The following is a 12667-nucleotide window of genomic DNA, read 5'->3' as shown; positions in this document are numbered from 1 at the left end:
CCAACAGATTCTGACTGATTTTTCTAAGATATTTAATGGTAAATAACTCATCAGGAATTCAACTCCTTCCTTACAATCAACCACATGCTCTCATTTAGATCTGCCTCCATCCAGTCAACATCATATGGATAGAACCAAGTCCCTTTCCTTCATTTTTTTCTTTTTCTGAAATCTGTTTTTCAGATGTACATAACAATACAAAACAAATAATCTGTTGCTACTTCCGTTACATCACAACACAGTCTATTTTTATATACATATGTGTATATACACAATGTGTATATGTTATTGTACATTACGATGTACATTATGAACTGTCTCTCAAAGCTCTCTCTGTCCCTGTGTGTTACAGTAGTTCAGTGTGTAATCAGTCCAGTGGTCTGGAAGCACTGGGTCTGGCTGACATCCGTATCCTGGTGCGACTGATGTGTCTGGCAGCAGGGGGGCGTGTCCAGACAGTCCACACAGGCGTGGACCAGCAGGGGATGGGGCGTGGCTCTGTGAACGATCACACAGGCTCCGCCTTTCTGTCGTTCCTCAGCTCAGCTATCGGCAGTTTAGTTTCCCACAGTCCTGCTGCCTACAGAGAGTTAGTGGACATCTGCACTCAGGTACACACACACACACTCTCACTCTCTCTCTCTCAATCTCTCTCTCTCTCTCTCTCTCTCTCTCTCTCTCTCTCTTTCTCTCGCTCTCTCTCTCTCACTCTTACTCTCTCTCTCTCTCTCTCTCTCTCTCTCTCTCTCTCTCTCTCTCTCTCTCTCTCTCCTCTCCCTCTCCCCCTCCCCCTCCCCCTCCCCCCCTCTCTCCCTCTCCTAGGGTGGCCATACGTCCGGATTTTGGCCGGACAGTCCGGATTTTAAGCCCCCTGTCCGGCGCAGCCTCAAGCCGGACACTCATTTGTCCTCCTTTTTGGAGTTGCGCTGAATTGTTTAAAAAGAATTAACCTATAAAAATCCTGCATATTGATAGCGGCTCCCTGATGCCCGTAAATTAGTTCAAATCTCCTGGAATCTAGAGCCCCCCCTCCCCGTCAACAAAACCAATTAACAAAATATATAGCCGTGAAATGACTTCTTGCAGGTTGGGGTGTCTGTGTCCTCCTTTTTGGTGTTATGGAAATGGCCACTCTACCCTCTCCCTCTCTCCCCTTCCTCACAACTCCTCTGCTAATGTTTCTCACCTCATTATCCTTGTTACGCTCTTCATCATTCTCTCCTTTGAGCTCATTTAATCATCCTGTCTCCCTCCTAATCATGCTGTCTCACCTGCATGTCCTTCCTCTCAGGATCTCATGGCAGCAGCTACAGGGATGAACATCAGTGCTATCACTGATCCGCAGCAGAGAATGAGGCAAAGCTCCGCCCTGAAGGGAGCGATGCAGGAGCCGAGAGAACTGACTCCGCCCACCTTCCTGGTCACACAGAGTCTGGTGTCCCTCCTGACTGAGAAAGGCATCCGATTCCGTTACAAGATGGAAAGAAGCGAATCCACTGAATCAAAGGGTAAAAAATTTCATTTTCTTGACTCAAACAGGTACATATATATTATATGGTTATAATTATTTTTATATAATAAAAAAAATGCATTTCATGCTACATAAAAGTTTTGTTTAATTTAGATCAGGAATTCCCAAAATGTTTTGTGAGCCAAACCCATTGGACCTAAAATGATTAATTGAACAATTAACATTTTAAGTTAATATTTAAATTATTTAACAACACATTTGCATATTTATAGTGCTTTGACAGTGGTTACAATAATACAATATTTATTTTAATAAATTAATAAAATAAAATATTTCTTTTTTTAGTATGTGATTATATTTGATTATTTGATCTATTTTTAATTAATTAATTAATTAATTTAGTTTTTACGTTTCATAAGTCCCACTGTCAGGGAAATCCTGCAAGTCTATTTTACATTTTGATTATTTAAATAAATTGTTATCATTTAATTCTTTCTTTTTTTTCAATTAACTATTCATAAGTCCCGCTGTCATGGAAATCCTGTATCAGGATTTTCATTTTTATTTTTTGCCTAAACTGTCTATTGAAGTATCAGGATTTTAACTTTAACATCATGATTACCAGGACTGAAAAGTCATAATAAGGAATGTTCTATAGTGAATTTAAATATTTTATCTCTAAAATATGTAATTGGTTAGAAAGTGTTCCTTGAGAATGCAGTCACTACAACAAATTAATTAATTAATAACTAACTAACCAGTGATCATAAATGCCTGGAAATGTCATGGACAGTGGTTTTGGGAACCTTACTGGCTATGATTCTAGTGACTCATTTATCTACCCATATATCAACTTCAAATACCAATCAAATAGTTGATATTAATTTGTCCTAATTAACGCCAGTTGTCATTGGACAGAAGGTGGAACCCCTCCACCCTCAGGTCCGCCTCTCTCTCAAGCAGGGGTGCGGGTCGGACCGCTGGAGCTGACTAATGCGCTCGCTGCCTGTGCCCTGTCGGCCAGGCTGACCAGCAGACACCGTCAATGGGCAGCACAACAGCTGGTCCAGGCCCTGGCGGTTTTTGAGAAAGACAACACCGCCAGACCCCAGACATACAGTGACATTGCCGGAGATCTGCGCAAGTGCCCCGTAAGGAAGCTGGAAGGACATCAGAACAGGGTAAAGAGGATATAGATACAACACTTATCTCGCAAATTAATTCATTGGTACACATCTGCTAATAGACACAATCAGAAACTGAGTTCGAAGCTTAACCTGCTTAAGCTTTGCATTAAAATTTTTATATATTTAAATAGTATATATATATATATATATATATATATATATATATATATATATATAAAATTTATCCTTGTTACGCTCTTTTACGATCAGTTATCCTTGTTACGCTGTATATATACACACACACACACACACACACACCTTTTTTTAGCATTGTTTGTATGCATTTAAACTATATATTTGGGGTCAATAAGATATTTGTAAAGGTAAAACTTTTATCCAGCAAGGATGCATTACATTGATCAAAAGTGACAGTAAATACTTGTAAATAATGTAAATAACAGTAAATAATGTTACAAAAGATTTCTATTTCATATTAAAACAATCTTTTGAACTTTCTATTTTTCAAGTCCTGAAAACATTGTATCACGCTACAATGTTTTCAACATTGATAATTATCCATCCATCCATAGTATCTATCTATCCATCTACAGTGTCTGTCTGTCTGTCTGTCTGTCTTCCATAGTATCTATCTATCCATCTACATTGTCTGTCTGTCTGTCTGTCTGTCTATCTGAGCTATTGTTATATATTCTAAATATAATCAGAGGTATTCTTACTGTGAACTGTGTCCAGGGCATCACAGAATGTCTTGACTTGTTTGTAATTGGCTGTTGTATTTAAAGGTGAGCAGCTGCAGCTGGAATACAGAACAAGGTCTGTTGGCCACCGGCTCACAGGACGGAACGGTTCGACTGTGGGCCATAACACCAAACACAATAGAACTGCAGCACACACACACCTGCACTGTCAGGTGAGACTCCTTGCTTTTCGTCTCTTTGATTAGGATAGGGAGAAATCCAAATGTATCATAGGTCTTTTCTGTAGAATGAGATGGAAATGGATGCTTTGGGCTCTGACAGCTCTGTGTTTGTGTGTGTCTTCTCTGCAGTGAGGATGCTCAGAGCTCAGATGGTTCGATGGGATCTCATCTGTTGTCCGCTGTCTTGTGGAGCGCAGGGGGAACTCTACTGGCTGCATTTCAGAACAAACTCATCAACATCTGGACCATCAACGGTCAGGCCAGCATTACACTGTCACATATCCACACACACAGTTACAGCTCTTCTGCTGCCAAGTCTTGTGTGGTCGAAATGTGTATAATGTACTTTATACTGTAGTTGATTTTAAGAGTAACGCCAGCACTCTTCTGAAAACGCCTTGCTGCTGTTGCTTTTCAGTTGAGATACGGAATATCCGTGGAACTGTTACGAATGTCTGATTTCGCAAATCGTTTGTTTCTGAATATGAAAATGTCGACACAATGTGATATATTTGCTCTGGCACTAGTTTTGGATGAAGAGATGTGCTTGTCATTTGTTATCATTGTACTAGCAGAATTTGACGGTTGGTCGGTGTGGTATTTGTCCTACAATCTATATAGAATATTTTATAAAAGCACAATTACTAAAACTAACTGAAATTAAATTGAAACTGGAAATATAAAAATATAAACTAGCAAAATATTAGTATACATTTTTCATCTATTTTTTATTTTATTTAAACTTTATTTCAATTACTGTAAAATTAAAATAAACTTTTTTTGCCAAAACTGCTTGAGTGATGGGGCTAGTTATGCTGTTCTATGCAATGTTTTTCACAAATTTTATCATCTTTTAGTGGTGCTCACTAAAGACTAAAATTTCATAGTCTAACATTACCAATCCAGCCAAGTCCTGATGATAGAAATGTCCTGCAGTACATACACTATCTGCATCTGAAAATGTCCGAGACAAGGTTGAGGATCCAAATGCAGTTTATTACAGTAATCCAGAATCGTAATCAAACACAGGCAAAGGGTCAAGCACAGGAAGGCAGTCCAAACAAATAAACAAACATTCCGGGGTCAGAGGCAAAAAGGGAATCCAAGAAACAGGCAAAAATGCAAGAATCAAGAGAAATGCAGCGCAACAACATACACAAGGTAATGTCATACAGGTAAATGTGATCAGTGATGATGAGTACGGGCAGTGAGTTATTGGAAATGTAGTTTGTGAGGGAATAACAATAGTCTGATGTGGAGTGCCCTCTGGTGGCTCTCCAGCTGATGACCGTTACATAGCCCCCCCTTAAAGGAGCGGCTTACAGACGCTCCTACAATTCTCCAGGAGGGAGGTGGATCGGAGGTGGACCCGGGGGCGGGGTGGAGGGCCAGGCCCATGGAGTGGAAGAGGGCCTTGGAGGCTGAGAATGAGCAGGTGTCCAGGGCAGAGCAGGCTGTGCAGGCGTCGACGGTTCAGGGGACCAGGGCGGATGCCACACTTCAGAGGGCCAGGGCGGATCCGACGCTTCAGGGGTAGAGGCGGCCATCTTATCCAAAGACACAGGCATCGAGTCGGCCATCTTGTCAAAAAAGACCGGCGCAGACACAGGTGTAGAGGCGGCCATCCTGTCCGAAGACACAGGTTTGGAGGTGGCCATCTTTTCCGAATACACCGGTTAAGAGGCGTGCAGGACTGACATGAAGAAGCTCAGGCTCGGTAGGACTGATGTGAAGAAACTCTAGTGTAGAAACCTCAGCACGGGAAGGTACTGGAACCACAGGACTAGCGGCCATCATGGTTGGAGATGCTGGTGACCGTGGTGGGCAAAGCTCCGTGAGCACTGGATCTTGGTGTGTGGTGCCTCTACCCAAAAAAACTGTACCTCAAGCTCACCAACCGTGAAAGAGGAACCAAGTAAAAGCAGGGCATAATCCAAAAATTCAAACAGGGACCCTCTAGAACATCACGGAAAAGCTTAGTCTGGTAATAATCATTGAGTACGTAACAAAAGAAGTCAATGAGAGCATAGTCGAGAGAAGTCCTGGATGTGGTCCTCGTGGGACCGATTACCTTGCCGCAAACTAAAGATTTGCACTGCTGGATCCATAAGGGCAAAGTTTTATGTTACGAACTGCTCTGAGACAAGGTTGAAGACAGTGGCGGTTCTAGACCATTTAAACTGGGGGGGCCAAGATGGGGCCAGTTGTACTGTTAGAGGGGCCAGTTACATTTAGACTTTATTGTTGTCATATCATTTTCTGCACTGCACTGCAGGCATTAACAGGCAAAATACCATGTTTATAATCATTCAATGTATTTGCATTTCCATTATATTTTTACATTTGCATTACATATTCAGTATTAGTCACAGTAACTGTAATTGACATGATGTCCTTCTTTCTCTTCATTTTGGTGAGAACTATAGAGCAAAAGCAATGGGGACCAAGAAGCTTATTAATTAATTTACTGAAAATAACTGACTTGCTAGGTAACTATGTCTAACCGTTTACAGGGTTCCTGCACACTTTTTAAAGTCAAATTTAAGGCTTTTTAAGACCTGAAGAAATCTAAAATTAATACCGTACATTAGGGGTGTGCAATATTGACAAAAATATATCTCAATATTTTCAACGTTTTGTTGATAATAATTAGATGATATTTTACTGATTGTGTTTTTGTGCTGGTACCATGGCTGGTTTAGGCCTGTTGTTGACAGCAGACTCACAAAGATATTCATATTTTTCATATTCTATGCAGTGGTCAGCTCACAGCAGTGACAGAAATTAATTTTTTAATTAAGGGCAAAATTTGCCACCTTAAATTGATTTCCAGGGGCAATTTCACCTATGGACATTCTTTCTAAACTTATTTAGAGTTATGCATCACCTTTTATGTCAAATACTAACATTCAAATTATACAGTAATTTTACTTATTTATACAATAATACTTAATTATACAATAATTATACAGTACCACTGTTACCAGTCAAATTAAATCATTCAATCAAAATCCATCTTTGCAGTGCAGAGGAGACACAGAAGCGGCATTAATATATTTACCCTCCATTTACAATTGCATAAATAAAGCTATGAGATCTTTTTTTTAATCAATATTTAAATATGAAATGATTTCGAATTTTGACGTTTTAATTAAAGGGTACTTTAAATATGAAACTAAAACCGCCAGTAGGCGGCGGTAAGTCCCTGTCTTAAGTGATTTGAGGGATTCATTCATTCAACCAATTCGTTCAAACGGCTGATTCATTCGGGAAAAGAGCAAGTGATTCCTTTCCAAACGCGGATTTCAGTCAATAAATCATCGCTGTCTGTTGCATTGAGACTCTGCTACGGTTTCATTTTGAAATTCTAGTCGGCGAAATAAAGGGAAAACAAACAATATTGACAATATTGTGTCTAAAAAGTAACTCCCAATGTTCACTTATTGTTAATTTAACTGTTGTATAACATCAATATCACAGTTGCAATTGTGCACGGGAAACAGCGCACTTGTTGATTTGATATTCTAATATAAGAACATAATATGATATAAATATAAGACAAAAACTAATTTGGGGGCATAGGCTACCTATGAACTGCACACAGCAGTGAAAGGACGATAGACAAATGCGATGTCAGCTCACAGTGCCTCCTACTATAGTTTTGATTACAATATCATAATAAAAAATACACATCGCACACCCGATACGCACATAAATTATGAACTTGCAACTGAACTGACATTTACCAGCTTCTTCTTCTCTCCTCTCTCGCGTGCAGGAGACAGACGTTATTCTGCCGCGATTCCCGCGAATGTGATGCGAATTGTCACGTGAACAAGCAAATCCACAAAAATAGAATAATAAAAAATGATACGCATACAACGATAACAATGATAAACAACGATAGCAAAAAACAGTTTTGTAACTTTGTAAGTTTTGTAATTATTTCACACTCCACATTTAGGGGGGCCACAAGGGGGGCCAAGCTTGTTGTCACAGGGGCACTGGCCCCCCCTGGCCACCCCCTAGAACCGCCACTGGTTGAAGATCCAAATGCAGTTTATTAGAGTAATCCAGAATCGTAATCAAACACAGGCAAAGGGTCAAGCACAGGAAGGCAGTCAAAACAAATAAACAAACAGGCAGGCAGGGGTCAGAGGCAAAAAGGGAATCCAAGAAACAGGCAAAAACCAAGAGACAATGAAACCAGGGAGATTGCTCAGAAATGCACCGCAATAACATACAAAACTTTGCAGTGAGTGAGTGTGAAAACCAGGTTTATATGTGGTGAGCTAAACAAGGTAATGACATACAGGTGAATGTGATCAGGGATAATGAGTCCGTGCAGTGAGTTATGGGAAATGTAGTTTGTGAGGGAATAACAATAGTCTGATGTGGAGTGCCCTCTGGTGGCTCTCAAGGGCACTCCAGCTGATGACCGTTACAACAAGCATCTTTATTTGTGTTTGTCTTCTTTCCTGTAGGTACTCAGGCACACATAGAGGCTCAGTCTTCTTGGATCACGGCGCTCTCGTGGGTTCAGACCTCCTCTCCGTTCCTCAGTCAGGAAGCCTGTAGTCAGTTCAGTCCTCCTGAGAGTCTGCTGGTGGGACGGCTGGACGGCTCCCTCTGCTGGCTGGAGGTCACAGAGGACTTGAGGGTGGAGAGAACAGAGCTCACTCACTGCCACAGAAAAGAAGGTTGGTGGCAAAAAAGTGCTAAAGATCTCTCTGTTTTAATGTGCTTGCAGAAATTCCGTAGTGAATTAACTTTTTGTGTTTTTCTTCCTGTTCAGCACCTCAGTGTCTGGCCTGGTACAGTGTTGATAAACCCTTTGCTGTGGGCTATCCTGATGGCAAAATTCTCCTCGCAACAGCAGAGAGCTATGAAACCGACCCACCTATTCTGCTAACAGCATTTCCTGTGAGTATGAAGTCATCAAAACACTCACACGCTGCATGCGAAATCACATACTTTTCTGAGTAGGTACCAGGTAGATACAAACTTCGGTTCAACTGAATCATTAAAATGAGCTGGTAAGCATTAATAAATCACTAGACTGTTAGAAAAAAGTGACCTGATTGATCTGATTACTGTGACATCATTAAATGAATAAATCATTTATATAATCATTTATATAATTTAATCAATAATGGTGATGAATAGTAGCTTTTAAATATTCAAACATTCAAACACTAACATTCCAAAGTTGGGGGTCAATGCGATTTATGTAATGATTCTGTGTATTCTGTATGTAATGAATGAAAATTTAGTTTTCCATCACAGGAATAAATTACATTTTAAAATATATTAAATTAGAAAATATTTATTTTAAATTGAAGTAATATTTCACAATATTACTGTTTTTACTGTATTTTCGATCATATAAATGCAGCCTTGATGAACATAAGAGAGCTTTCAAAAACATTAAAGATTCATTACTTAATCACAAAAATAAATGTTATTCTTAAATAAAGTGCTACATGGGGACTGGGAAACTTTTAAATTATGACCCATTTTTTAAAATATATATATATATATATATATATATATATATAAATAAACCATACAAATAAACTGATTTAATAAAATAAAATGTATTAACTCTACACAGCTTAGATAGTTTGGGATTTTTTGTGAAACCCAACCCATTCTTTTACACAAATAAACCCATATTTTTTGAGAGTGATGCTTTGTATTATTTATTTTTTTACAGGAGAGTGTGAGTGCACTCAGGTGGGACCCTACAGGACATCTGCTGCTGTCTGTTGGCCGCTCTGAGGTGGTGAAGATATGGGGTCGTGCCAGCAGCGCGTGGGTCACCCTCCACTCTCTGTTCCACACGGGCACCATCAACACGGCCGAGTGGTGCCCTCTGCCCGGGAGAGGGGCCGAGCCTCGTCTTATGCTGGCAGTGTGAGTGTGGCATATGTTTAATAATCATTAAAGCAAACATATTTTCAGAACTAGAGCACATCAACATATTCCCAACCACTTCAATATTTAGCAACTGTAACACTGAGTAGTGTTACTACTCATTTCACATTTGAAAAAGTGAGCCAATACTAACAGAATCCTTTTACATATAGAATTAAGCAAGAGGAGATGCGGTTGAGGCAGAAGGCAGAAAGTCCTGCATACGCCAATAGATACGTAATTCGGTCGTTTTTACTTAAAGATCCAGTTATGACATGTTGATTAAACATTACAATTTAAAATTTGCATTTACAAAATTCTGTAGATGACTGTATTTTCATTTCATGCCGACTTTAAGGTCTTGGGGGTGAAAATAGAGGAAAATGTGTACAATGAAATTACGGCAGCTTTGGTGGATGAAACCTTGACTAACATTATAAGCCTTAAAAAGTGCTACAAAAGTGTATAATATGGCACTTTTACTATTTCGTCACACCATTTACTTGAATAATGGGTAACAGATATCTCAGAGGAGCTTTTGAGAGCTTTAAACCAGTAAGCCTACTTCATGAAGTGTTTTTAGGATATATAGACATTTAGCTGTCATGTTGGTATTCAAGGATGCGCAGGTGTATAATCCGTCATCCAAGTGTTTTGATTTTCCTTTCTTCATTTCCTCAGTGGATGTCAAAATGGCCTCCTGTATGTGTGGACTCTTCCTCAAGGGGGCACTAATGTCTCAGTGCCCAATTTCCTCACCCCATCTACCAGCCAAGACAGGAGCAGTGCCATCAAGGTCAGAATTATATATTTATCTTTTTTTGGGGGAGATAATTTGCTTGGGGTAAATGAAGCTTTCTTATTTATTACCCGTTTAACCTTACCTTTAAATTCACTTTTGCTCTGTTAGATTAAATGTGTCACTAAAGGAGTTTTTTTGGTGTCTGTGTGTTTCAGCGAGGTAATGCTAAATGTGTGTTCCGACTGAGTGGACACATTACCGCGGTAAAGACGTTGTCATTTTGCCCCAGTGGGCTTGCTCTGGTGTCTGGAGGAATCGGAGGGGTGCTCAACATCTGGTCTCTCAGGGTGAGTCAAACGCTTCTTTTTTGGCGTTTCTTTTATTAGCTTTACAAAACTACTGTTTTTGATTGTGAACACTCTTCCCATCTGTTCTAGGATGGTTCAGTCCTGCAGACTGTGGTTACAGGAATGGGCTCTGTAGTTTGTACCACCTGGATACAACACATAGGGGTGACTGCTTGTTCTGGAAGGTCAAAGGTACTAAATACCTCCTGAAAATGTGTTTAATTTAATAAATATTTAATTTAAAAATGGTTTAAGTAATGCTTAATGTATGTACCTATCTGTTTTTCCAATCTCAGGATGTTTTGCTAATTCGCTGTACCCCAGACTGGATCTCTCAGAATCACATTCTGGCCTCCTGCCGTTCTGTTCTACGCAGTCAGGGCATTCTGGGATTGAATCGTGCTCCCTGCATGGCTGTCTTTCTTGAGCGCCTTCCCACACTGCTTCAGGAGCAGTACAGCTATGAGAGGGTACATACACTTTCTCATCAAAACTGAAAATTCAAAATTCACTACATGTATTGTCCTTTTAATGAGCTATATTTTGCTCTCTTCATGTTATGATCGATAACTATGAAGGTAAAAGAGTAGCAAAACTTGAGAGCATGTAGAAGTGAATTTGAGAACTTCTACAAAAAATATTCGTACTTGTACACTAAAATTTACACTCACAGCTGCGATGTCAAAACCTGTAAAATACAAATCTGAAGAATCACACAAAAAAAACAATACAATAAAATAAAATAAAGGAACACCAATAGCTCAGATTTGTATATAAAACAGGACTACACCATAATAAAACAGATTACAGAATAAAAACAATAACATATTTCAAAAAGATGCAGAAGAGAACAAGGTTCAAGGTTACAAAATTCCTTGTAACATAATAGGGCGAAGATGGGTTTCCAAATAGTCTAGATATAATAGTCTTTATAAAACTGGCATGTTTTTTGATGTAATACATAGGTAAGACGCTCCAGGGGAATCAACTCAAAAATAACCTTCTGCCAACCTTTAAGAGATGGAGATTTATCACTGATCCAATTAAGTAAAATATTTATTTGTACAATTTCTTATTAGCAGATGAAACATTGTGTCCATTAGGTATACCCAGTGACACTGGCTCAAAATCCAACTGAATATTAAAGATCTTTTCCATTTCCCCTAGAACTAAACACCAATACCGTTGCAGTCTGTTACATGAACACAGACAATGTGTTAAAGTACCTTTTTCAGTTTTACATTTTAAACACATAGGCATAGAGAGGGGTTTAAAAAAATGCCTGCGGTTAGGGGAAATATGGAGTCTGTGTATGATTTTAAATTGTATTTCTCTTGTACGTGTACAAACATATATTTTCTTAGCATAAGACCAAATGTCATCCCATGTTCCATCATCAATGTCAGTAGCTAACTCTTCTTCCCATTTAGTTTTAATACTCTGGGTAGGTTTTATGGTTCTTTGTGTACAATCTCTTCTGCTGATACACAGAGACATTTTAAAACTAAACTAGAGACATTATAAAAATAATAACCTCTCAATTGAAGATATTTCACAATTCCTAACAAGTGTTGTGTTATTAGTAATTTAATGTCTTACTTGGAGGAAACGACAAGAAATCCTGTTTGAACAACTGATACTTCTGAGTTAACTCCATAAATGACATATCGCCAAGCCTAATAAGTCCTAAGTTACACCACCGTTTAAAACCATCATCCAAAATTCCTGGAGTGAAATCAGTTATTTAATATTGGGGTAAAGAAAGAAGTCAGTTTAGATCTACCTTCAAGCCTACAGACTGATCTCCATGCTTTCAGAGTGTTAACTATAATTGGATTATCATAAATTACTTTTACTTTTTGAAAACTCTTAACAAAAAGAAGATCTCAAAGAAAATTGTGAAAAGGAGGATTCATTATCTAACCGAGTTGAGGAAGAATTGTTACTAACCTACTTTGCAATGCATCTCAGGTGAGAACTTAACTTATAGATCTTAATATTTGGAAAATCCAACCCTCCCCATTGAACTTGGGAGATAAAGTACTAAAATTTTTAATATAGGCTTGCGTTTACTCCATATAAAGGAAGCTAGCTAGCTATTCATGCCCTTTAATGTCCTATTTT

The 12667-nt window shown here is 38.9% G+C and overlaps 1 protein-coding gene across 9 annotated transcripts in view; it reads left to right on the top strand.

Moving 5' to 3' along the window:
* LOC143697779 (putative E3 ubiquitin-protein ligase HERC1) overlaps window positions 1-12667 on the top strand; it is an 86502-nt gene that overhangs the window by 49899 nt on the left and 23936 nt on the right. For 7 of the 9 annotated variants that reach the window (XM_077194149.1, XM_077194151.1, XM_077194147.1 and 4 more), the window contains exons 49-60: window positions 353-611; window positions 1292-1508; window positions 2390-2652; window positions 3402-3529; window positions 3668-3792; window positions 8023-8238; window positions 8334-8461; window positions 9255-9454; window positions 10136-10250; window positions 10412-10543; window positions 10634-10735; window positions 10840-11013. In XM_077194149.1, the coding sequence (XP_077050264.1) occupies window positions 353-611; window positions 1292-1508; window positions 2390-2652; window positions 3402-3529; window positions 3668-3792; window positions 8023-8238; window positions 8334-8461; window positions 9255-9454; window positions 10136-10250; window positions 10412-10543; window positions 10634-10735; window positions 10840-11013 (2059 nt within the window). The remainder of the gene's footprint in view (window positions 1-352; window positions 612-1291; window positions 1509-2389; window positions 2653-3401; window positions 3530-3667; window positions 3793-8022; window positions 8239-8333; window positions 8462-9254; window positions 9455-10135; window positions 10251-10411; window positions 10544-10633; window positions 10736-10839; window positions 11014-12667) is intronic. The other 2 variants (XM_077194148.1, XM_077194154.1) reach the window with 1 other exon arrangement.

The sequence above is a fragment of the Siphateles boraxobius genome, unplaced genomic scaffold (assembly GCF_051911475.1).
Source record: "Siphateles boraxobius isolate OS27281-9 unplaced genomic scaffold, OSU_SipBor_1 11, whole genome shotgun sequence".
NCBI lineage: Eukaryota > Metazoa > Chordata > Actinopteri > Cypriniformes > Leuciscidae > Siphateles > Siphateles boraxobius.
The sequence above is the reverse complement of the archived record's forward strand: the minus strand, read 5'-3'. Positions and strand labels throughout refer to the sequence as shown.